At 33.7% G+C, this 26,101-nt stretch overlaps 2 protein-coding genes across 2 annotated transcripts; one reads left to right on the top strand and one right to left on the bottom strand.

Moving 5' to 3' along the window:
- The first annotated feature begins 1,466 nt into the window (after window positions 1–1,466).
- On the top strand, window positions 1,467–4,348 carry ANNEXIN (annexin D1-like). The gene is given in 5 exon segments (NM_001253960.1): window positions 1,467–1,542; window positions 2,130–2,275; window positions 2,874–3,092; window positions 3,719–3,931; window positions 4,052–4,348. Coding segments are annotated over 5 exon segments (951 nt in total).
- Window positions 4,349–4,807: 459 nt separating this feature from the next.
- LOC100790283 (putative pumilio homolog 8, chloroplastic) lies at window positions 4,808–10,744 on the bottom strand. The gene is made up of 5 exons (XM_003543715.5): window positions 9,076–10,744; window positions 8,814–8,976; window positions 7,028–7,191; window positions 6,042–6,297; window positions 4,808–5,902 (listed from the first exon to the last, which is right to left on the bottom strand). Exons 1-5 carry the CDS (start codon window positions 10,257–10,259, stop codon window positions 5,798–5,800), a joined length of 1,872 nt encoding a protein of 623 aa, XP_003543763.1. The 5' UTR covers window positions 10,260–10,744; the 3' UTR covers window positions 4,808–5,797.
- Window positions 10,745–26,101: the final 15,357 nt, after the last annotated feature.

Genomic DNA, 26,101 nt, shown 5'->3' with positions numbered 1-26,101 from the left:
TTCAAAAAGAAGTAAATACTTTTGCTCGAGATGTTCTAACATTGGAGACACTAAACAATCTAAAATGATCTTCTTTGGTTTATCCAATGGGTAAAAAAGCAGTAAAATATGAAAAGCAAAAGCAAATAATGACCAAGAGTCGACCAATAATATGACGTTAAGATTAGTGCAATGCACTGAAGACAAAAACAACTGTTACAACATAACTGACATGTCTTAAGGATGAATGAAACAAATTGAAGAAATTGAAAGTCATTTTCGGGAATATATTTGGGATGACGGAGATATAATATAAAGATTACGAAATATTAATGTGTAACATGATTTAAGATAAATTATGAAGTTATGTAACCAAAACCTAATATTGTGCATTTTGAATGTTTTTTTAATATATATTTAGAATGTTGTTTTACTCATATAATGTTTTTTCATAATTTTTAATAAATATTAACTAAAAAAAGTATTATGTTTTTCAATAAATTATTTCATAAGAAATAAGAGTAAACCCTTTTTGTTATATTTTTAATGTATTCTATAAATTTTTAATGTCCAAAAGTTAAAGTTTTATATTTTAAGGTACAATAAGATAAAAAAAAAAAGTGAAGTAAATTCATTTTACAATTGCATTATTGAAGAAGAGAAGAGAACTGTTTAAAATACAAAAGTTTTTGTTTTATATAAAAAAAAGTGATACTGTATCTTTCTTAGAGCCATTTTTAAATTATAAACTTAGGAATTAAACAAATCAAAAGAAAACGTCATCCATATAATATATCATTTTAAAGAAAATCTCTTTATTTTTAATTTCTTAATTCTGATCATATATTCACATATACATTAAGTTTTTGTTGCATTCATATGGAAAAAAAACGATTTATTTAACCAAAAAATTATATATAATTTCTTTCCTGTGCAAAATTACTGAGTCAACACATGAGACTTCTAATCTAAGAAAAAAAATACACACAATTTTAAAAAAATCTTTATTTGATGATTATTGTCGGTAGATGAATCCAGAAAAGTAGAAGGTATGAGACTTGATAAGGACTAAAACTTTGCAACCCATTTGAACAACTAATAGATACCAGCCTTGGCACCCTGCCACCACCAAATTATCCACGCAGCACTACATTATTGGCATTGTGTTCATCACCACTCCATTCATCATACGAGCATGGGATTGACATAGACACTGACATTTTATTTTATTCATTTATTGCAGAAAAAGAAGAAGCGGGAAATGAGGATAAGATGTGGCGTGGCGAAGTCTCAATTGCGATTGCATGTCACGTTGTTGCATGTGGGACACCCACGTTTGACTTCATTTACCGACACACAAAAAAATTCTTTAATTTCCTATATATAGTTCCCTTCCCTGTTTTCTTTTTCTTGCACAAAAATACAATACAAAACAAAACAGAGCAAAGAGAGAGTGTGTGAAAAGTGAAACAAAAAACAGAACAACAATGGCGACACTTAAGGTTCCTCAGCCTCTTCCCCCCGTTGCAGATGATTGTGAGCAGCTCCGAAAAGCCTTCTCAGGTTTCACTATTCTTCTTATTCTTCAAATCACGTTATTTAAGCTTTAATGATCTACTATCATAATCATAAGTGTAAATTAATCTTAAACAGATTATTTGATACCATGCTTTTTGTTGTTTTCTAGTCATATGGTGGTTTGATCTGTGCATGGTTGTTGAGAATGTAACATGTTGTTGATTTGTTAAGGGAATAAGTGATCATTTTTGGATCAAAAGACAGAAAATGATGATCATAGATTCATAAATACTAACTAGGCGTGTTCAAAACCGAATCAAACCGGTTTGCCAAACCGATCCAAAAAACGGAAAAACCGTTTAAACCGCAAAAACCAAAGTAAAATCGAAGACTTTCCATGCTTAAAGTGATATATATGGTATTTGCTACCCGATGATTAGTGAGTTTGAATTATCAGAACTAATTAATTGAAGATCAGGTTATATTATATGGTTATGCTTTTCCGAGCTGTTTTGAAGATCATGCGGTGTATATATTGTGATCTTGTTTTCAGTTGAGGATTGTGTCTTGGGTTATACATTTTTTGTGTTTTGACTTTTGATGAATTTTTAATTAACCAAATATAATTGCAGGTTGGGGAACTAACGAGGAGCTGATTGTATCGATCTTGGCTCATAGGAATGCTGCTCAGAGGAAGCTTATCAGAGAAACTTATGCCCAGACCTATGGAGAAGATCTCCTCAAGGCCTTGGACAAAGAACTCACGAGTGATTTTGAGGTTAGTACAAAAAAGCGTTTTCCCATAAATACATAATTCTATCAATAACCCTGTGTTGTGTGCCGAATTCACTGGAATGTACCACATGCTGGGTTCCTTGGAGATATAAGGTCCTCCTAGTGGTGAAGAGAGAAGGGAAGGGGAGAGGTGGTGGGTTCGAATCATCCCGCTAACAAAAACCAGCAATACTAACAACTAAAATTTGCCAATAAAAAAAAAAAAAAACATGTTGGGTTCTCTTTAAAGGAAAGGTGGTATATGAGGATGTTTTCTTTCCATATATGAGTTGTTCCTAGTATGGCACTTGTGTTATGTATACCTAAATGAGCACCATTCAAGAGATTGTGGTACACACTGGTTTTGTATGAGTTTTGGTTAATTAAAATTTAAATACACAGTTCTAGTTCTAGTTAAAACCTGGCTATTAAGGTCAAGCTCAAGAAAATATTAAACTGATTAACTGGGGAGCATGACATCACTCCAAAATGTTTGGTAATGAAAACTGATAATAAAACTATCCTGTAGGAATAACATACATATCTTTTATTGGGTGTTTGAAATTGAAACTGATGTGTGCTTTGAATTTTCTCCTCACTAGAGGCTGGTTCATCTTTGGACACTTGATTCTGCTGAACGTGATGCATTTTTGGCAAACGAGGCGACTAAAAAATGGACTTCAAGCAATCAGGTTCTGGTGGAAATAGCCTGCACTAGGTCCTCTGAACAATTGTTTGCTGCGAGGAAGGCTTACCATGTTCTTTATAAGAAGTCTCTGGAGGAGGATGTTGCTCATCACACAACAGGAGACTTCCGTAAGGTACTGATTCTCAAGCATAACCATGTTATTAGTTGAAACAAACTTACAAACATTTGAGTCCTGTTGTATATGAATATGACAATTTTGCAATATTTTTCCCCTCAAGATGGTTCTCGGGAGTGTTTTTAAGTAGAATTGAAATAGTTAGTAGGTAAGCTGTATATTGACATTGAAAGTTAATTGTTTTGTTCACCAACTGTTTATCTGATCCTATGCAATGTCTAGATCAATTTGTTTGGTTAAGCTATTGATTATTTAATATTTTCTGGGGGTCATGCATATAATATGTCCAGTTTGTGTTAGTGATGCAATAAGAATTGATGATTGAACAGAAATAATGAGACCTAATTTGTGTCAAAATGAACTGTGGGCTGTGGCTACTGATTAGCCTCAACTGCATTGGAAAAATGAAACCTTTTGTGCTGTCAAATTTTTAGAGCTTCCTTTTGTCGGAAACAATTGACTATATGTAGAATCATATTTTTTAAACTGTGAACCAAAATTTATTTGTATTTTGATAATGAAGAATTTGAGCTATATTTGTGGTTTTCTTTTAGCTATCTGAGTTTTTCTTTCACTCTTCTCACTTCAAAAGGTCAAAATTAGCTAACATTTGTTTTCTCTAGCTCATACTACCTCTGGTTAGTTCTTATCGATATGAAGGAGATGAGGTCAACTTGACCCTGGCAAAAACTGAGGCAAAATTGCTGCATGAGAAGATTTCAAACAAGGCTTATAATGATGACGACTTCATCAGGATTTTGGCCACAAGGAGCAGAGCACAGATTAATGCTACTTTGAATCACTACAAAGATGCATTTGGACAAGATATCAACAAGGTAAAGTAGCTCATCCTATATTGCTTTCAAATAGTTGTATTAGGAAACTTCAAATATGTCAAAAAGAAACATTGTATATATATTTTACATTGACGTACAATTTTTGTGCCAATGTTGCAGGACCTGAAGGCTGATCCAAAGGACGAGTTCCTGTCTTTACTAAGAGCAACTGTGAAGTGCTTGATCCGTCCCGAGAAGTACTTCGAGAAGGTTGTTCGCTTGGCGATCAACAAGCGAGGAACCGATGAAGGAGCCCTTACAAGAGTGGTGGCCACAAGGGCTGAGGTTGATTTGAAAAACATAGCAGATGAGTATCAAAGGAGGAGCAGTGTCCCTCTTGAACGTGCTATTGTTAAGGACACCACCGGTGACTATGAGAAAATGCTTGTGGCGCTTTTAGGACATGATGATGCTTGACATACTCCTTTGTGTTTGTGTGTGTGTACTTGTGGCAGAGTTACTATATAGTGTGCAGTGTACTGCTTTGTGGTTCCATGTTGTTGTGTTTTCTGGCCATTATTGTCTTCCTTTGTTGAATAAAATGAACCACTTTGGCACACTTTGGTGGGTTTTTGAAGCCCCTAGAATTGATTGAGTGTCAAACATAAATGGAATCCTGCAATATATATGTGGTTCAGATTTTGTAAATCACTAGTGACTTTAGGGTCACTTTTCTGAAGTTAAATATATATAGAGAGACAACTAAGTTTGGTTCGCTTCTTAAACATATGACATATCCCACAAAGATCTGGTAAAGATATGACTCAAAAAATCTCACAAAGAAATCAGTTTGTATTTACTAGTTAATGGGTAATCAGTAAGAAATTCTTGTAAGTTCTTTTTGAGAGGCAAACTGGCAAGCAGTGAACACGTTTTTCTATTATTTTTCTATTTTCTGTACAAATCTTGTGACAATTTTGTAATTAAAAGGGAAAACAGGAAATGAAAGATGTTAAATAAATTTCAGAAAGTATTAGAATTTAATATTTTCGGAATTTAGTTACAGAAAGATGTTAAATAAATTTCAGAAACTAATCTTTGGAACATCTTTCAATTTTTAAAATATTTCCTGTGAGAACAATGTATTTCCAAAAATAGTTTTCGGGAAGAATAACACCCACACCCACAGTGGGAAGACTATCAATCAACTTGGTACAGGAGAATGCTGGGAAGAGGCCATCTAGTTCCAACTGCTTTGCAGCATCAGTAAAATTGATTTTTAATCTCCTGAGAGCCACGTGCCATAACTTAAATTTGTATTTTATTCAGCCGTTAATTATTTTTAACTGTAATCTAAAGGCTGTTATTAATAGTTTCATTACTCATTTGAAACATCTCATGTATAATTTGTCATAAATTTGTTTTGGACTATCAGCGGCTTTCCAGTACATTGAACCCATTAAAGGAAGAAATTAAACCATCTTCATCCCAACAACAAGGCCATAAAATCTCCAAGTCATTAGTATCTCGGAAAGGCAGTACCCAAACTCGAGACAAAATATTTTATCAAAATAGAACTTCCATTCCTGGAAAATGTACACATGATATCTATATAGAAACTAGAAATATAACATCATATATAGGATGTACCATGCATCACTGATCCATTGGAAAACAAACTTGCCTTTGAAACTTTCAGACCCCTGGATCACATGGGATGATTAGAGGCTAGCTAGGTCAAACTTGTTTCTAGTATATTTGGCTCACAGATTCTTAGACACTCAAGTAGGCATACATACAAAATATACTAGTGGCCACGACATTAAAGTATAAAACTAGGAGGGACTTAATTAGGAGAAAAGAAAACTAGTTAGTAACTCAAGTGAACAAAACAACATATCTTCTTATCTAGCTACCAGTCACACATCACTTGTTAAGCAGGCTCCTCGAGAAAATCCTTTTGCAATAAGGGCTGCTGCGCAATGTTTTGTAGGGGCGAACAGCTTCGGCTAGAGATGCATGCAGAGAGCCCTGTATCAGAAAAATAAAAAATAAAAAAGAGACAATAAATTCCTTATTTTACAATTCTCGTATAATAAAAGAGTGTGTTGGAAAGAGTATATGTTATAAAATGTATTGCAAGCATTTCATTATATATTTAGTTTCAAACCTTGGTCACTCCGAGAGCACGTTGAACAACATAGTTGGCATATGGGTCTTGTAGCAACCGCTCAAGGTGAGGAAAAGACGACAATTCTTGGACTATCCTTGACCTGATCTCTACAATATGCACGAGGCATTTTTCAACTACATGACTGCTAAATTTTTGCATTGAGAGGTTGGCGTAGTTCCCTTTGAACTGAGAATGCAGTTTCAATGAGGCACTTGGGTTCTCCATCTCTATAATATACTGAACAACATAATTTCTGCAATACATTGAGAGATTGAAAGGTTGCAATTTTAGAGAAAAATAAACAATTAAACCCAAGATGTAAAATAATCAAGTGCAATCTGTGTTTGAAGGATCCTGGTTCAGAATCTGTACTCTAGAGTTAACCTCCAAATGTCTTTTTTATGATTCGTGTTGTCCCAGATGAAATCAAATGGAAAGGAAATGAAGCTGAAATACCTCTTATCAGCAGGAAGAATTTTATGGTTTATCTGTCTCTCCTTACACATGGTTTTTTATTCTCTTTCTCTTGGCTTTTAAGTACCCTTATGTTCTATAAATATGAAGAACCTCTACCTGTAATTCCACGAGTTTATAATTTTTTGGTTTAAAAATAAAAAACAAATAACCCTGCTAATCTACATTTTTTTTTTTGGAAGTGAGATATCTATTGAAGAAATTTTAAACTTGTAGTATCTTTTAGTTTATTCTAATATATGCCCTGTCATGACATGTCTACCTTTCCAAATCACGTACATACTTTTCTTTTGGAGCCTAACTTTATCCCATTTTCAATTAACCTCAAACCAACCCACACCTTAAACATTCAATTTAAGGATATGCACTAAAGCTCTTCCTCACATAATTAAAAGAAAAATCCTGTGACAAACAAGAAAAGCATTATATGATAAACAATTATATGTATATTTCCAAATTAAGCAGTGAAAAAAGATTTATTAAATCCAAATATCCCAAAGGCTTATTACCCAAATGGATCTTGAGCAAGGAGATGCCCATGTCTGCATATTTCCTTTACCAGCATATCTTTGTATTTTCCGGTGGAATAATCAATGCAACGTTGTAGTACACAACACCCATGTTGATGAGTAGCTATTTCCACACAAAACTTTGTAGCAGCATAAAAAATAAACTGCAACAAATGATAGAGGGAAACGAGTATGATGATTATAATTAGTTTCAATAAAATCAGTAGGTTCAAGGGAAAACAAATGATGAATTAGATGTTAAGGCACGTGCACAAGCTTGATAAATTTTGTGATCCACCATTAAAAAAAATTCTAGAAAGCTCTAAAATAGTATTTCTATTATGATTTATAAATAACCATGATCATAACCATAACCATAATACTAGTATTTTACAACAAAATGCTGCTTTTGAATCAATTGAATTTGCAACTACACATTTCCTTTAGATTCTCTATTTTTCTCTACATTTTAACTTTCACCAGTATAATTTGAATGAAGTTTCTATCTCACCAAGCTACTTCAAAGAAAACGACTTCCCTCAAATTCATTCATACTCATAGAGACCTGTTAAACCTCATTTTGTGTAGCTTTTAACAAGGTCGTTACACAGAATACAGAATTCTACCAAATTCAATATGTTCAAAAATCAAAACTACAATTATTATATCCATTTGAACTCGATAAAGATTTCAGAATATCTTCTCAAAAGATTTTATCATTGAGGATTTCAGAGTGCATTAAGTTTGGTTCTCTACCATCACCTAAAAACCATAACGACTAGTCACTCTGCAGTACCTACGTTATATTTAATACAGTATTTATCGTGGTAAGTAATAAATGAAACAGAGATATCTTAGTGGCAATGAGTCAAATAATTTAATTTATTAGAGGCTGGCACAAAATGAAAGGGATCACCCGAATTTATTAGTAACTTTTTCAGGCCCGTGTCAATGGTCAATAATCAATACATTCTCAACCAGAACATTTATTTCCATTGCTTCTTACATAGAGAATTAGCCTTTTAAGAATTCCTAACTGGGAAAGAAAATAAGGAACATATTTAGGCTAACTGGCCAAGAATAGAATCTTCACCATTATGGTCATAGGAGAGTACCCCTCAACAGATGGTGAATTTTGTTCCTTCCACAATTGACTTACCTGTTAGAAATTTCTGAAGTGACCAGACATAAACATAGGCTTGTAAATATGAAAATCCCAGAGATGAAGTATCCAACAAATTAGAAACTGCTCAATAATGAAATTAGTTTGAAAATCAGGATATTTTGAAGTAGAGTGTATATATTAGATTCGGAGATTACCATGCAATTAAAAAAGTTTCAACAAAGTGAAAGATTTAAGACCCTCTTCTGAAATATATTTCATCTGGTTCACACCAAATGACCAAAAGAGGTAGGAGAGCTCACAGTATAAGAAGCTAAGGCTTCACTAAACCATGAATGAAACAGTTTGTGAAACTTTAATAAAACAGGAATGCCCTCTGCTCGAAGCAGTGTTGATTGAAGACCATTTTGTGTCAAGATAATGATGAATTCAATCAAGATGTGTAATGATACCTTCATACAGCTTAGAACAAAATTTGATATTAAACTTCAAATCAATCGCTTGGTTTATTGTAGGTTTATTTTCCCTTTATTCACTAACTTCAACACTACATTGCCATAGAGTTATTCCATACTATTCAATTAAATATAGGAGAACAAGAACAACCATTAGCTGTCCACTTTAAAATAACACAAGAAGCAAAAGAGAGAAGTGTTGTTATACCTCATTATCTTTACAGCTAAAGTATTGCAAGCAACGCTGTATGACATGATTTCCATTCAGATCCTTAATAAGGGCAAGAAAACCAGATTGAATGGCAGACCTCAGCATTGCAATTTGTTTTCTAGAGTCCACAGTGGTGATCAACTTCTGCACCACCCGAGTCCTGATACAGCAACTCTATCAAATTCATCATTTCAAAAAGAGAAATAAAACATGTTCAATTATGATATAGTTCAATTGGAGGACAAATAATTACATATACCCGTGTAGATTCAAAGAGGTTTTGACTAGCTGCCCTGGTTCTTCAGTCAACATTGACACAACCTGCAACCTTTCATCTTCTCCACACACATCAAGCAGCTTTTGCACGAGGTAGTTCCCAAAAGGGTCAATCATAAGCTCAACAACATCATCTATGACTCCATTGAACAATACTAGCACATCTTCGGAGGTGCCCTCATCAATCATCCTCTGCAGGAAGCGGCAACCGTTCTGATCCTTAGCCAGGTAATAAATGTAGCCTTGGAACTTAGCCAAAGGACTAAAATTGTACAACAACGGCTGCGAAGAAGGTGAAACGTCGCTCGCGAGAACACCATTCTTTTCGTGCTTAGTGGGAGCAACACGAGAAGGAATGTGTTGAGGAAGTTCCTCACCCACTCCCACTTCTTGAACTGGTAAGGATAAACTCTCATTGCAACCCCACAAAGAATTGCAGCCTCTACAACCATTACAACATTTCACATCCTTCTCTTGCAAGATAAAACCACCATCACATTGAAACCCCAAAGGGTCCTCTCTAGAATGAGAAAAATCACCACCATTGGGGTTTACAGCTACCCTTGTCGTTCCTCTTTCTTTTGCTGCAGGGAAGTAATGTGAAGATGGAGTGTTAACATTCATAGCAACCTTGGGTTGTTGTTGCATCAGAAAGGGACTTTTCACATCACAGTCCATTGCAAAAGGCCTTGTAGCATGAAAAGGGTTCTGAAGTGGAACCTGTCCATAACAAGGGTTACTCCTTTGGGTATGAGAAGAAAACTCCATTGGGGGTCCAAAAGTGTGTCCCTTCAAATCAGAAGACACTGAAACACCCCAAATAGGTAATGGGGTAGCCGTTTCTTCATGAACATGTGCATCAAAAGAACAAAGTGAGTGTGAGAATGCATGTGGGTATGATGAGTCCATAACATTAGCACCATATCCATAACCATTTCCTCTGGCTTTGACACCAACATTCCCTAGTTCGTTAAAAACACTCATTCTAGCAAAATCATTAGACAGCGTCACATCAACATCAACACAATCATCATGGATCATGGAGAAAACACTCGAAGAAGATTGTGGTTGTGAGGTGACGTGGCCACGGTGAAGGGGGGTGTTGTTGAGTGTATTAAGATTGGAAAACCGGTTCAACCACATTCCTCCTAGCTCTTCGTTTCTCATGGCGTATTTTTGGGATATTTTGATCAAAAACCCAAAAGAAAGAAGGGAAGTAGAAAGACAAAGATGAAAGAAGAGAAAGAAGATTCAAATATGAGCAACAGGGTTTTGAATGGAGAGTGACAAAATGAGAAAAAACAGGGGAATAGGAATAAATTGGAGTGAAAACATAGGAAATAGAAATAGAAAAGAGTGGGAAATGAAATGATGGTGTTTTTGTGGACAGGTGGCAGTACTGGTCAGTTAGGGTTAAAACAGAGTAGTAGCGTGGTGAGTGTGAATCAGTTCTGTGAGGATTTGTTGCACATTTGGGAGAAAGGGTGGGAGCGAGAAACTCAGGGATACAGAAAGAGGTTTTGGGTTATTTGATAGGGACAAGGGTAGGGTACGGTTCAGGGAAAATCAGCACTACCACTACCACACTGCAACTGCACTAGCCGTTTTTTTCAGCCAAAAAGGGCACTTTTCTGAGAGCAGTAGGGCATAACAGGTGGGTGCTGCTTCTTCTCTCTTTTCTCTTTTGTGCGATTCGAGAGATATTGTGCTTTGTTTGTTACGTTCTGTTGTTGTTTTGTGCATTTATTACTAATTGGGTGCATGGTTCAATCATATGGTAATGGAACAGTGAATATTTATTACTAATTGGGTGTATGAAAAAAGTACTATAGAGAAACAATTGTAATTAATGTGAACACGATTAGTCAATTACAAAAACAAATGGTAGATATTTATGAATGATAAGAAAATGATGCTAATGATTTGTTGATACGAAACACGTGTTTTTTTAACCAGAAACATGGTAGATTTTTGGATTTTCAAAGTATTTTTGAAAAGTTAGATTTAGTTTCTGTAAATATTCTCCTAAAAAAAATTTGTATGTTTAGTATGTTTTTAATCTTTTTTTTGAAGGGGACTTTTTTAATCTTTTTATTTTAACAAAACATGTGTTGCTAGTTTCTAATGATGAAACTTTAATGCCCATATTGAAGTACAAGTTATTTTAATATCAACTAAAACTTTTGTTTAGTTGTGCTTATAGAATATAGATACTATCTCCACTCGAGAATTATTTATATATGCTTCTCTCTAAAATAAAAAGAATTATTTATGCACCTTTTAAGTAAATAATAAGTCATATTAAACATTGAGTATATCAACTTCAAAGAGTTGATTAACTGCCTTTTCAAATTTGAACTTTTTATTTTCCCTTAAATCGTGCTATATGTTTTTAGAGTGTAGTTTTCATTCACGGTCAATGTAAAGATTTTTTGTATTGTGAACAAATTATATATTTTTTTAATGTAAGCTTTAAATAATATTAATTATTACAAAAATTTGTGATTTTAATATATATCCTAATGTATGATTAAATGAAAGTAAAAAAAACTTATATTATCAGTACATTCTATTTTAGTCGTCCCTATGTTGGAATTTTCATATATATGAAATTAGGGAAACAACTGTATGTAAAAGTGTTAAATTTTGTTTGGACCAATAAATTAAAAGAAATAATAAATAATTATTTTAGGTTATCATGATCGAGTTCAATCTTTGAACTTAACTTACCTAACCCTATTTAAAATCAAATAAGAGTATTGAAAATAAAACTAACAAGAGTATGTTATTAAAACTGAATGGTGATTCTGAAGTTCTGATTCAATGAGATACTCACCATATTTCTATTTGTATACAAGACAAAGCTTGCGATACAAAGCTCTAACTCGAACTGAATACGTAACAACTTGATAACTTTCACAACTAACTTGTGTAATTAACTAATTAATTTGTGCATAGTCACATCAATTGTATAACTATACAGCTACATGTTACTTTTCAGTTTTAATAATTTTTTTTTTGTATATTAGATTTTAAAAATCTTATTTTAGTATTTTATATATTTTTTTAAGGATTTCATTTTAATTATTTTTTCACTTATTCCTCAAAAATAATATTAGGATTTTGCTAACTTTTAAATTTCGAAATACTTATTTAAGATAATAACGACTAAAATTTTTATTGTCTTTATTTATTTTAAAAATTATAAATAATAATAAAAATGTTAAATTAATTTTTTTAATCTTCTAATTTATTTCTTATATTCAATTTGATTCTCTAGTTTTCTTTGAATTTAATTTAATCTTCTAATTTTTTTAAATATATGCAATTTATTCCGTCGGTTTAAAATTTTTTTAAATATATTCAATTTATTCCGTCGGTTTAAAATGATAAGACATCACACTTTGTGTGATAGATTTAAAACTGTCATAATATATATATTTTTTTCCAAAAACATAAATCAGTTTAAAAAATTAAAAGATGAAATTAAACTCAAAAAATATTAAATGATTAAATTAAATCAATTTTAAAAATTAAAAAATAACGAATAAAATTAAACCTAAATAATAAATCAGTAAAAAAAAAACTAATTCAACCAAAAGAAAAACTATTGAAAACCACCTTTCTTTTCAGCAACACACGCATCATGATTCATGAGGCTGCATTCAAGAAGATGCACTGGGGGAGTCAACGATCAAGTCCTGGCTCAACGCCGTCAAGACTGTCATTGGCACTCTGTTTCATGGCGAGAGAACGTTGTGACTACTTCTCCGGTTCGCCGGAGAGGAAGATCGCGGAGTCCTATTTCTCTATGATTTGCAGAGAAGGTGCAACGTCGTTGCTTGAATTCCCGAAAAAAAAAAAGTGGCAATGTGCAAGAAAGCGCCAAAAAAAATTGTTCAGGACGCTGGATTTGTACAAAGTGATCACTAAAAACCGTATACAAATCGAGTCGTAAAGTTCATCGGAGATAGCTGAACGGATGCCGTGGCTGAAATTAGTGCTCCTCTGCAACTGTAATTAGTTCAACGGAAAGGTTGAACTCTACAAGGAGATTGCACTCTTTTACTTGTTCCTCGCGAATAACATGCAATACGTCGTCGTAAAGGTCTGCGACTCCAACCCAGGGTTGATCCTCGAGGAGGATGGTTGACGAAGCATGAATTGAAGGTGAAAGAGAGTGTTTCGAAGTACGGCGCATGGGTCGGAAACAACTTTTAATGTTAGGCATCTGCAGTGCAATCTCTGGCCGCAAGCATCTGCAATGTTTTGGTGCATAAGATGAAGATGAATAAGACCAAAATAAAGATAGTTAACAAAACACTAACTTTTGTATATAATAAAAAAACTGAAAAAAGAATCAAATAAAATCTTTCAAAAATTAAGATTAAAATAAAAAATTTAATGTATTAAATTAAAAAAAAATACTAAAACATAAAAGGATGAAAAGTAACATTTAGTTTAACTAAACTATATACTCTATGATTCTCCCTTCAAGCTCAAAGTGCCCTCAAAATCACAGTTTCTATTCTTTTTTTAACTATATATCTTTTAGAAAAATTAAGTAGAAACCGAAAAGTATAATAATTTAATTTTCTTGGTTCTAATTAAAAAGTTTGTAGGGTTTCTTTTACTCCACAAAAAATTTATATTTACAAGTAAATTAAACAGTAGGTAAAAAGTAAAGATATAATTGATAAAAGAGTAATTAATGTGATATTTTTTTATGATTTGTAATTAATGTGATATTAAACTTTGTAAATGACACATAAATTGAAATATTTTTTTTTAAAAATGACAATTAAAGAGGAACATAGAGAATATGAAAAATTGAACTTTTTTTTTATCTGTGTGAGAATAAAAGATATGTATCGAGAGATTTATAACATTTTGTGCATCGAGCTTATTTAATTAATTGCTTCTTTAATATATAAAAAGTTAAGCACTATGAGATTATCCATTAGTTTACGTAGTTGCAGCTTTGAGAGAAGCTACTTAGAATTTTGCTAGCTAATCCTAAGCCTGTAAGTGAGTTACAATTAGTGACTTGTCAAAAACTTTTTCCCTATGAATTATAGAAGTATAAATATCAACTTTGACTTCACAAAATAGTGTTTATGGAATTGTTTGAATAAATTTCTCGATGAGTATTTTTAAGTGAAGAAAAATAAAAGAAAAAATATAAAATAAGTTTATCTATAAAAATCATCTTTTAAAAAAACCAATATGAAAGAGCTTTGACAAACTAACTTAAACATAAACTAATTTTAACATAAAAAGCTCAGCTTATTTTTTCTCTTGGTAGTATTTATGGAAAAATCTATCTAAATAAACCCTATATCATGATATCTCTACAATAGGGATAGCTAAACTCACGTAGTATTCAGTTTCAACACTAGAATGGGCCAAGAGATTGTTTCTTGAACCACCAAGAAATAAAATTAGGTCCAAGTCTCCAAGAAATATATATGCACTAAAAATAGAACGATAATCATCAATATCTAAAGCTCAATCAACATCACAAAAGGCGCTTGCAAATTGTAAGGAACTATAGAGGATGCAGCTTGTAGAATTAAACCATTATCAAGAATACCCTTTAAATACCTCAAAATTTGTTTGAAAACTTTCCAGTGTTGAATGGATCACATAAATAATTAAGCGACAAACCTTATTCAGTTATTCACATTATAACCAAGTTCTAGCCAACTTACAGTAACATATTGTAAATGCCTCATTATGAACTGGTACAGGGCAGGGTCTTCTCGTGTAATTGGAACCATATTTGGACACCTTAAGACCAGATGGTAGAGGAGTAGATATGTATAGCTTAAGACCAAATGAATAGTGTTCATAAGCAAAACTTTAAGTTCAAGATGCATCAAAATAGTAATAATGTTTAAGTTGGAATATGAGGTAAAGTTATTTCAATATCGTCTAAAACTTTTTATTTAAGTATCTTCACATAAGAATCACGATGAAGTTTTGTAGATTAAAATTATTTAATTATTGATTAAATTTTGGATTATTAATATGAATTATTTAAATAAAATATAATGGTATATTAATGGATGGATATTAGTCCTTTGGACTTATTATGTAAGGATGTTTATGAAGGGTTGGACCCTCACTTGGTGCCCAAATGATGGATATCGATCTCCTCTGCTGATTATAAAATTGTTCCATTAAATAATTTTATGATGACTCAACATTGTGTGGAAAATTGTTGCCACTAGACAGAGAGTATTATCTCTCTAATTCGGTGTTCGTGATTCGATTGACGTAATAAAAAGAAATTTCACCTCCTCCTCATTTACATGTTCTCTAGCCCTCTCTAGCCCTCTTATGAACCAGGATTCTTATCAGGCTTAATTATCATTTTGATAATCTAATTTATTTTTCAAGTTAAATTTAATCCTGTTATCATTAAAAAAATCAATTAGGTTTTCTAATTTTTAAAAGTGTTTAGTTAGGTTCTTTTATTTTTAGAAATTTCAATTAGATTCTTTATTTTTTAAAATGAATTCAATTTGGTCACATTTAAAATCAAATTTGATTTTATTTTTTAAATTTTTTTGAAGTAAATGGAAAATATAAGGTCAAATTAAAGTTTTTTTTTAAAAAAAATAAAAGACTTAATCAAAACTTCTATGAATAAAAGGACTTAATTAAAGTATTTAAAAAATTAAAGGATATATTTAAAAATTTTAATGATAAAAAGGGCTGATTAAACTTAAAAAATTAAAATAACAATTAAGTCTTGTTATTATTGTTGTGAATATGTTATAATTGTGCCTCATTTGTTCCTTAATTTTCCATCAGATCATTCATTCATTCTCGTATGGAAATAATACGTCATTTCACCGATAAGTCATCGGTCTTTAAAACCTTCTTGTTTGTGCCATTATGAAGTCCACGTGAAGATCATTAGCTGATATGCTTGAGTCTTGATCTTTGTGTGCTTTGGAGCATAATGCATAATTACTCATATGAATTGATTATTATAATTTTGTGAGTTTATAATTTTTTATATATTTAAGTATTTTAAATTAAAATTTATTTTAATACTAAAATTGTCAAAATGAGTGCTTAAATTAATTTTGTGGGTCCTATAATATTTAAAAAATATATTATTTATGGTATAATGTTGTTAAGTAACAGTTGTTTATATAAAAAAGGTTTAACTTATCGTATGGTCCACTATCCCGTATGGTCTTGTGATTGATCGGTCACCATAGACTTGGTCTCGTTCTCCTCCAAGAAACAGATACTCCAGGTGGCTGGGTAGGATTTTGAGCTCCACCTTGGTCTTCTCGGATAGACCCCCACTTTTCAATTCTTCAAAATCGGTCCCCCCCCCCCCCCTTGCAAGAATATTTTCTTCGTGATCTAAGTCTTCCAAGCAAGTCCTTAGATCCTTTTCCTCTTCACTGGTTAAACAATCTACAACATTGATCAAATCTTTCTCCAGTGAAGTTTGTGTGGTTGAAAGAGCATTGACATCTTCTTTATCGACCTCCTCCACCTTGAAGCACCTCATATCTTCCTCTGGGTATTCGATTGCTTCAAAAAGTTTGAAGGTTACCTTTTGGTCGTCAATGCTCATTTCCAGATTTTCATTCCTCATATCTACCACACAGTTGACAGTCAGCATGAAGAGTTTGCCTAGGATAAGAGGAATCTTCGTATCATATTCTATGTCCATGATGACAAAATCCACTGGGAAAGTAAAGTGGTGGACTTTGATGAGGACATCTTCTACTACCTCGTATGGTCTTGTGATTGATCAGTCTGCGAGCTGGAGCATTATCTTGGTAAGGTCTATCTTCATATTTCCAATTCTTCTACACATTGACAGGGGCATCAAGTTGATGCTTGCCCTTAAGTCAATGAGAGTCTTCGTTACTGACTCATTCCCTATAGTGCAATGGATTGTCACGCTCCCGAGGTCTTTGAATTTTTTGGGCAGCTTCCTTTGTATCACTGCATTGCAGTTGCCTCCCACCATAATTCTCTCACTATCAATGTACTTCCCCTTCTTGGTGAGGATGTCCTTCATGAATTTGGTGTAGAGAGGCATCTGCTGTATGGCTTCCTTAAATGGCATGGGTATCTCCAACCCCTTGAATATCTCCAAGAAATGCTTGAAATAGCGCTCCTTATTCTTCTTTGACGGTACTAAAGGATATGGGGGCTCCTTTAGAGGGGCTGGTGGCACTTCTTTCCTAGCCTCTCGGGCTAGCTAGCTTTTGGTCTTAGAGATTAGGACCTTCTTCTCTTCTTCCTCTTTCTTTTCTTCTTTGTCTACCCTTCCTTCCTCAGACTAGTCTCCTTTAGCTTTCTTTGCTTCTCCTTGCGCTCTCCCCTGGCTTCTAGTCAACACTACCCTGCATTCCTCCTTCGGGTTCTTCTCTGTGTTGGCTCCAAAGCTGCTAGTGGGTATTTCAGCCATTTTTTTGACTAATTGTCCCACTTGAATCTTCTTGGGCTATGCATTGCCCTAGCTCGTGTGCTCCACCGCAGATGTGGCATCCCTCTATTTGCATGATTGAAGAGTGAGAGGGACTTATCGCTTGTACTTGTTGAGGGAGTTAGTTGAGGGTCTCCATTAGGGCCTCTATCTGTCGGGCCAATAGCTTGTTTTGGGCCAGTGTTACATCTTGGGTTGTGATTTCCAAAAGGCTTCTCTTTGTTGGCGTGTATGCTCGATCACGAAAGATGGCGTGATCATTGGCCGCCATGTTCTCTATCAGCTCCATTGCCTCATTCGGTGTCTTCAACTTGATTTTTCCCCCTACGGATGCGTCAAGGAGTTGCTTTGATTGTGGTCGCAGACCATCTATGAAGATGTTTAGTTGCACTGGCTCACTGTACCCATGTGTAGGCGTCTTTCTAAGTTGTCCGTGGAAACGGTCGAGTGCCTCGCTGAGTGATTCATCAGGGAATTGATGGAATGAGGATATTTCCATTTTCCCCTCAACAATCTTTGACTCTGGAAAGTATTTCTTTAAGAACTTTTCTACAACTTCCTCCCAGGTCCGTAAGCTATTGCCTTTAAAAGAGTGTAGCCACCTTTTTTTGCTTCCCCTGCCAAAGAAAAAGAAAAGAGATTGAGGCGTATGGCATTCTCGGGGACATCGACTATCTTTACTGTGTTACATATTTTTATGCAGGCAACGAGATAAGCATAAGGATCCTCATTCGGTAGACCGTGGAAGAGGTTTCCTTGTATTAGTTGTATGAGAGATTGGGGATAAGATATGTTGGCTGCTTGAACTTTCGGCCTTGCAATACTTGTGAAGAATTGAGGGGTAGCTGTACTAGAGTAGTCCTCTAGTGTTACTCGTCGTGCATGCTCCTCTTCCATTTGATAGTGGCTTTGTGGAGAGGGAAAAGGTGAAGGTTGACTGCTCCCTTGTATTTCTTGCTCTCTTCTTCTTCTTCTTCTTGCGGCATTGTTACGCTTGCAAGTGGATTCAATTTCTGGATTTAGTGGAGATAAATCTTCGATTGCAGTTCTACCTCGCATACACAAAAACAAGCACTATCGTACAAATTATAAAAGAAAAAGAATGGAGAAGAAAAAAATAATGAATAAAATTGAAATTGAAAAATAAATAATAAAAGAATAAAAGAATTAATACTTACAAATTGAAAATGTATGGCAACCAAGTACAAAGAACAAAGTCTTTGGCAACGGCACCAAAAACTTGTTAACGGTTCGGCAAGTATACCAAATGTCCAAGTAGTAAAGACTCGAAAGTCCAAGTGTCGATTTCCACAGGGACTTTGTTTTGTACTTGTGTTGGATAATTATCAATTTATAAGAGGAAAAGATAAAATGAGGTAAAAAAAAGATGAATTTAAAAAAACAGGATATAAAATAATAAATATTAATAGACAAAAGAATTAATAGGGAATTCAATGAGATGAGAATGTTAGGGCCTAATATGCCTGAATTGCCTAAGATGTATTATTTTTTATTTTTCTTTATCAAATAGGTGAATTTATCCTACCCATATCTATTAGATTACTGGCCACTGATGTTTCATGATGACAAGCTTATTTTACCTATTTATCTTCCAAATGTCTTTGCAAAAATTTAATAGATAAAATGCATGAAGTTTTAATTCTAGATGCTTGCTTTGATGCATGGGCATAATGCAATCACTCTATGTCTAGCAATGATTTTATTAAGATACCATTTCCTTTTAGTTCTATTAGAAATTATCCTTTGTCGAGTAACTAATTTCTAAAACTGATGCATGCAAAACCTTCCTTGTATTCCTATTAAGGATTACCCTCTATTGAACACATAACCCCCAAAATAATGAAAAAATGAATGATGCATGAAATTAAAAATAAGAAAGGATAATAAGAAAGAAAACATATGTTACATTGATAAATATGAAGTATACAATACATCTGTTGGTTTTTTAGACTTGTCAGGTCTTAACTTAGGATTTAGTCTCTCATAACCATAAGAGGCCTTACACTTGAAAAGGGGTTTAGAAACTGATGGAAGGGAATAGATGGAAAAAGGGAATACAAGATGATAAGAGAGAAGAAAGAATTCCCTAAGGGAGAGTTCTCAAGCTTTTAGTGTGTATTAGAGTGCTCTAAAACTCGGTATATCTTTTCTCCTTAGCTTGACTCTCTTTTTATAGTTATTGGAGTGGACTTGAGTCTGCGTACTCGCGCTCTGATCACTTCTTAGCATGGGTGTTTGTATTCGTACTTAACGCGGGTGCCTGCATTTATGCCTAGCGCACCACTTCCTCGCTTAGCGCGAGTGCCTGTTTTCGCGCTGAGTGCGTCTTGGGCTGGGCCTAATGCTAAAATCTTCATTTTTTTTTTCATATTTTCTTCATTTTTTAGACTTTTAATCCCTCATTTTCATATCTACAAGTCATGCATAGGAAAAACATCAATTCTTAACAATTAAACATAAATAATTGCTAAATAATCACATTTAAGGATATTTTCATTATAAAAAAAATAATTCATATTTAGCCGTTATCAAACACACTTAACTAAAACATTTGCTTGACCTCAAATGACGTTGACTTTGGCGTATTTATATTTTATTTTATTTTATATTAATTATTTGTTTGTGTTTTATTACTTTCATCTCATAATAATTATTAGAACAAAATTTTATCTCAAAATAGTTATCATTTTAACTTTTAAATATAATATTTATTATTTTTTTCACTCATTATCTTTTATATTAATGATGTGAGTAACAAAATTAAAAATAAATTAATCATAATAAAATTAAATTTGAAATTTATATTTTTTTATGTGTAAAACAACGTATGACAAAAATTATAAAGAGACATAAAAAGTAATAATTTGTAATTAATAAATGAAAAAAAGTAATACTTTGAGACTTTTGATTCGGTAAAAGAGTAAAAATTCATCGGTGATATCTAACTTTCTTCTCTACTATATAGACTTGTTTTTGTTAAAGAAAAAAAAGCTGTAACATATTGTTGTTCATCATCTATGAGACAAATTAGAAATTAAGAACTGCACGTATAAGAACTCATCATCTTCGATTATCGCGGTCCCCATTGTTCACGATATTGACCAATGACCAGCAATTCTGAGTAAGTAAATCACACCCTCATGATGATATTCATATCCTGGGTTTACTACGAAGGTCATTTGAAATCAAGCGAATTGTGAATTAACAGAATAAACAATTGTGAAACGAAGGGAACAATGAGAGAGATATGAAGAAAAATAAAAAGAGAGAAAATAAGAGATGTCATAAAAAATAAAGACACAGTCCTCTGCTCTTGGGGCAGAAGCTATTTGTTTAGCTTTACATCCGTCCCAAGGTATCATTTCTAATACATCCGTTGGGCAGGCTCGGACACATTGAGTACATCCTATACATGTATCATAAATTTTTACTAAATGTGACATTGGATCGTAATCCTTGAACATAAAAAATTCAACATTTTCAATCTAGTAAACTTGTAAACGAATTTATATATATTAGATACCAGATGAATCAATGATTTATAAAAATTTTGATAATCAAAATATACTTATAGATTAATTAAGAAAAAATTGAAAAAAAAATTAACAAATTAATGTAAGAAAAATCAAAATTCTTGTATCAGCATTAAACGTTTATTATGAAGTAAAAAAGGTTTTTATGAATTTTAAGAATATTCTATCGAGAGTATTTTTTTAACCCCAAGTTTAGTTTCTAGTTGTCTCTGCATGTCTGCCCTGTTCTCTATACATGTCTTTTTTATTTTTATATTTTTGGTCTTGTTATTGTTAGATATTAATTAGAAAAAATAATAATAACAAGTTTTATGAGCTTTAAATTATGGAAGATGAAAGTTGTAAAGTTGTAAGTTACAAAGTCTTGAATAAGCAATTATGTGAGCATTCAGTATTCTTGAATAAGCAAATTATGTGAGTAGTCACTCTATTTTAGTATAAATAGGGGATCATACTCTTGTATTTTGTGTGGCAAATGAAATAAAATCTTCTTCTTCTTCCAACAAAGTGGTATCAGAGCTTGAGTTCTAGAGTGTTGAGAGAGAAATACTTTGTGAGTTTAGAGAGAAACACTTTGTGAGTTGAGAGATGGCAAGCAATGGCTTGAGTATGTTTCAATTCCCTCGTCTTACCAAAGAGAATTATGATAATTGGTGTCGTCGCATGAAAGCCTTGTTAGGTTCTCAAGATGCATGGGAGATTGTAGAGAAAGGTTATACCCAACCTCAAAATGAGGCTATTTTGTCACCAAATGAGAAGGAGACTTTGTTGAAGTCGAAGAAGAAGGATCAACAAGCACTTACTTTCATTCATCAAGGTTTGGATGAAGCTATGTTCAAGTTGGTGTAAAATGCAACCACATCCAAAGAAGCATGGGAGATTTTGAAAACCTCCCTTGAAGGTGTTTATAAGGTAAAAAAAGGTGCGCCTACAAACTCTACGTAGAGAGTTTGAATCATTGCATATGAAGGAATCCGAATCTATCTCAGATTTTGGCAACAAGGTGTTGGCTATTGTGAACCAAATGAAGCGTCATGTAGAAAATATGGAAGATGTTCGTGTGGTGGAAAAGATCCTTCGCTCCTTAATCGCTAAATTTGATTATGTGGTTTGTGCTATTGAAGAGTCTAAGGATTTAGACTCAATGACCGTAGACCAATTGATGGGTTCTCTTCAAGCCTATGAAGAAAGGCTCAATAGAAGACATGATGAGCCATTGGAGCAAGTCCTCAAAGCCAAAGCTTCTCTTGAAAGAAAATGGAGGAGAAAGTAGTCAAAAAGCACGTGGACGTGGAAGAGGACTTGGTCGTGGAAGTGGTCATGGCCAAGGAAGAGGAGGAAGAGGAGATCGTGATAATTTTGACAATAATGAATGGAGGAGCCATCAATCCACTAGAATTCGTGGAAGAGGAAGAGGTAGAAACAATTATGAAAAAGCATATGAAAGGAGGTATGATAAATCTAATGTTGAATGTTTTAATTGTCATAAATATGGCCATTACTCTTGGGAGTGTAGAACAAATGTTGAAGAGAAGGTCAATCTTGTTGATGATAAAGAAGATAAAGAAGTTGAAGAGCCAACACTACTACTATCACTTAATAATGGTGAGAAGGAAGACAAATGCTTATGGTATCTTGACAATGGAGCAAGCAATCACATGTGTGGATGCAAAGAGAAATTTGTGGAACTTGATGAGAAGGTGAAAGGAAATGTTTCTTTTGGAGATTCTTCCAAGGTGCAAATCCAAGGAAAAGGTACCATTTTAATTTCTTTAAAAGATGGTGCTCACAAATTAATCACGGATGTTTACTATGTTCCTAAACTAAAAAGCAATATTTTGAGTTTGGGACAACTTGTTGAAGGGGTATGAAATTCATATGAAAGATTGTTGTTTATGGCTTCGAGATCAAAATTCTAATTTGATTGCCAAGGTGTTTATGTCAAGAAATAGAATGTTCACTTTGAACATTAAAACCAATGAAGCAAAATGTTTGAAGGCTAGCATAAAAGATGAATCATGGTGTTGGCATATGAGATTTGGGCACTTGAATTTTGGAGCACTAAAATCCTTAGGAGAGGAGAAGATGGTGAAAGGGATGTCTCACATCAACCATCCTAATCAATTGTGTGAAGCATCTCTCCTTGGAAAGCATACAAGAAGGAGTTTTCCAAAAGAAGCTAATTCAAGAGCAAAGGAGCCTCTCCAACTTGTTTACACCGATGTGTGTGGCCCAATCAATTCTCCTTCATGTGGTAACAATAAATATTTCTTGCTTTTTATTGATGATTATAGTAGAAAGACTTAGGTTTATTTTCTAAAGCAAAAATCTGAGGCATTTGTAGCTTTTAAAAATTTTAAAGCTCTTGTGGAAAAGGAGAGTGGTTATGTAATCAAAGCTCTAAGATCCGATAGAGGTGGCGAATTCACATCAAAAGAATTTAATGAATTTTGTGAAAAATATGGGATTCGTTGCCCTCTAACGGTTCCTAGATCTCTACTACAAAATGGGGTAGCGGAGAGAAAAAATAGAACTATTCTTAATATGACTAGATGTATGTTGAAGGCTAAAAATAAGCCAAAGGAATTTTGGGCCGAAGCTGTTGCATGTGCCGTTTATTTGTCCAATCGCTCCTCAACAAAGAATGTCAAAGATCAAACACCACAAGAAGCATGGAGTGGAGTGAAGCCAAGAGTTGATCACTTGAGAGTATTTGGGAGCATTGCATATGCTCATGTACCCGACCAAGGAAGATTCAAGCTTGATGATCGGAGTGAGAAACATGTGTTCATTGGCTATGATGCAAGCTCAAAAGGCTACAAATTGTACAATCCAAACAATGGAAAGAAAATTGTGAGTCAAGATGTCGAGTTCTATGAAGAAGGCACATGGAATTGGGAGGAGAAAGAAGACACTTATGATTTTTTCCTGTACTTTGAAGAAATAGATGAAGAAGCCTTGACTCCAAATGATTCAACTCCAGCACTTTCACCAACTCCTTCAACCAATGAAGCCTCATCATCTTCCGAAGGGAGTTCAAGTGAAAGGCCAAGAAGAATGAGAAATATTCAAGAATTATACGATGAAACTGAAGTTATAAATGATTTGTTTTGTCTTTTTGTTGATAGTGAATTCTTAAACTTTGATGAAGCAATGAAAGATAAAAGGTGGAGACAAGCTATGGAAGAAGAAATCAAAGCCATTGAGAAGAACAACACTTGGGAGTTATCAAGCCTTCCCAAAGGTCATGAAGCAATTGGAGTCAAATGGGTGTTCAAAATCAAGAAGAATGCAAATGGAGAGGTTGAGAGACACAAAGCAAGCCTTGTAGCTAAAGGCTACAAGCAACAATATGGATTTGATTATGATGAAGTGTTTGCACCGGTTGCCCGAATGGAGACCATTTGTCTTCTTATTTCCTTGGCAGCTCAAATGAAGTGGAGAATTTTTCAGCTTGATGTAAAATCAGCATTTCTAAATGGCTATCTTGAAGAAGATGTCTATGTTGAACAACCAATGGGTTTTGTCATCGAAGGTCAAGAAGGAAAAGTCTTGAAATTGAACAAGGCGTCATATGGTCTAAAGCAAGCACCGAGGGCATGGAATACTCGCATTGACAAGTACTTCCAAGACAATGGGTTTGTTCGTTGTCAAAATGAGTATGCTCTTTATGTTAAAACTTTTAATAATGGTGATGTCTTATTTATTTGTCTTTATGTGGATGACCTTATCTTTACCAGCAATAACCCAAATTTGTTTGAAGACTTCAAGAAGTCCATGTCTCGTGAATTTGATATGATAGATATGGGACTCATGTCATATTACTTGGGAATGGAAGTGAAGCAAATGGAGAATGGTATCTTTGTCTCACAAGGAAGCTACACAAAAGAAGTGTTGAAGAAATTTAGTATGCTTGATTGCAATCCCGTGAACACACCTATGGAAGGTGGCTTGAAGTTATCAAAGTTTGATGAAGGAGAGAAGGTAGACTCCATGGTCTTCAAGAGTCTTGTGGGGAGTTTAAGGTATCTAACCAATACAAGGCCCGATATTCTATATGCGGTGGAAGTTGTGTGTCGCTTTACGGAGGCTCCTACCTCTCCTCATCTAAAAGCCGCAAAAAGAATTCTTCGTTACTTGAAGGGTACAATTGATTTTGGATTGTTTTATTCTCCCTCCAATAACTATAAGCTTGTGGGATTTTGTGATAGTGATTTTGCCGGAGATGTTGATGATAGAAAAAGTACTATCGGATTTGTATTTTTTATGGGTGATTGTGTTTTTACATGGAGTTCTAAGAAGCAAGGCATTGTGACACTTTCTACTTGTGAAGCCGAGTATGTAGCTGCAACTTCTTGCACATGTCATGTCATTTGGCTAAGAAGATTGTTGGAGGAACTTCAGTTGTTGCAAAAGGAAAGCACAAAGATCTATGTTGATAATAGATCTGCACAAGAGCTTGCCAAGAATCCGGTGTTCCATGAACGAAGTAAGCATATAGAGACAAGGTATCATTTCATTAGAGAGTGCATTACCAAGAAAGAAGTAGAATTGACTCGTGTGAAAATTCAAGATCAAGTTGCGGATATTTTCACCAAGCCTCTCAAATTTGAAGATTTTCGAAGATTGCGAGCAAGACTTGGTGTGTAGAAGAATTTTCCAATTAAGGGAGGATGTTAGATATTAATTATAAAAAATAATAATAACAAGTTTTATGAGCCTTAAATTGTGGAAGATGAAAGTTGTAAAGTTGTAAGTTACAAAGTCTTGAATAAGCAATTATGTGAGCATTCAGTATTCTTGAATAAACAAATTATGTGATTAGTCACTCTATTCTAGTATAAATAGGGGATCATACTCTTGTATTTTGTGTGACAAATGAAATAAAATCTTCTTCTTCTTCCAACAGTTATCCTCTAAACATGTTTGTTTTTCTGACATAGAGAGTTTTGTATTTTTCTCTTCTCTTTCCTTTTTTATCTTCACAT

The sequence above is a fragment of the Glycine max genome, chromosome 13 (genome assembly GCF_000004515.6).
Source record: "Glycine max cultivar Williams 82 chromosome 13, Glycine_max_v4.0, whole genome shotgun sequence".
Classification (NCBI taxonomy): Eukaryota; Viridiplantae; Streptophyta; class Magnoliopsida; order Fabales; family Fabaceae; genus Glycine; species Glycine max.
The sequence above is the reverse complement of the archived record's forward strand: the minus strand, read 5'-3'. Positions and strand labels throughout refer to the sequence as shown.

Bases quoted from the DNA above. Each gene is read 5' to 3' on its own strand.
- LOC100790283 (XM_003543715.5), bottom strand. From the start codon at position 10,259: ATGAGAAACGAAGAGCTAGGAGGAATGTGGTTGAACCGGTTTTCCAAT. The intron at 8,977-9,075 runs GTATATGTAATT...TTGCTGTATCAG, and splicing joins ACCTCTTTGAATCTACACGG to GACTCGGGTGGTGCAGAAGT. The intron at 5,903-6,041 runs GTTTGAAACTAA...TTTCTGATACAG, and splicing joins GTGCTCTCGGAGTGACCAAG to GGCTCTCTGCATGCATCTCT.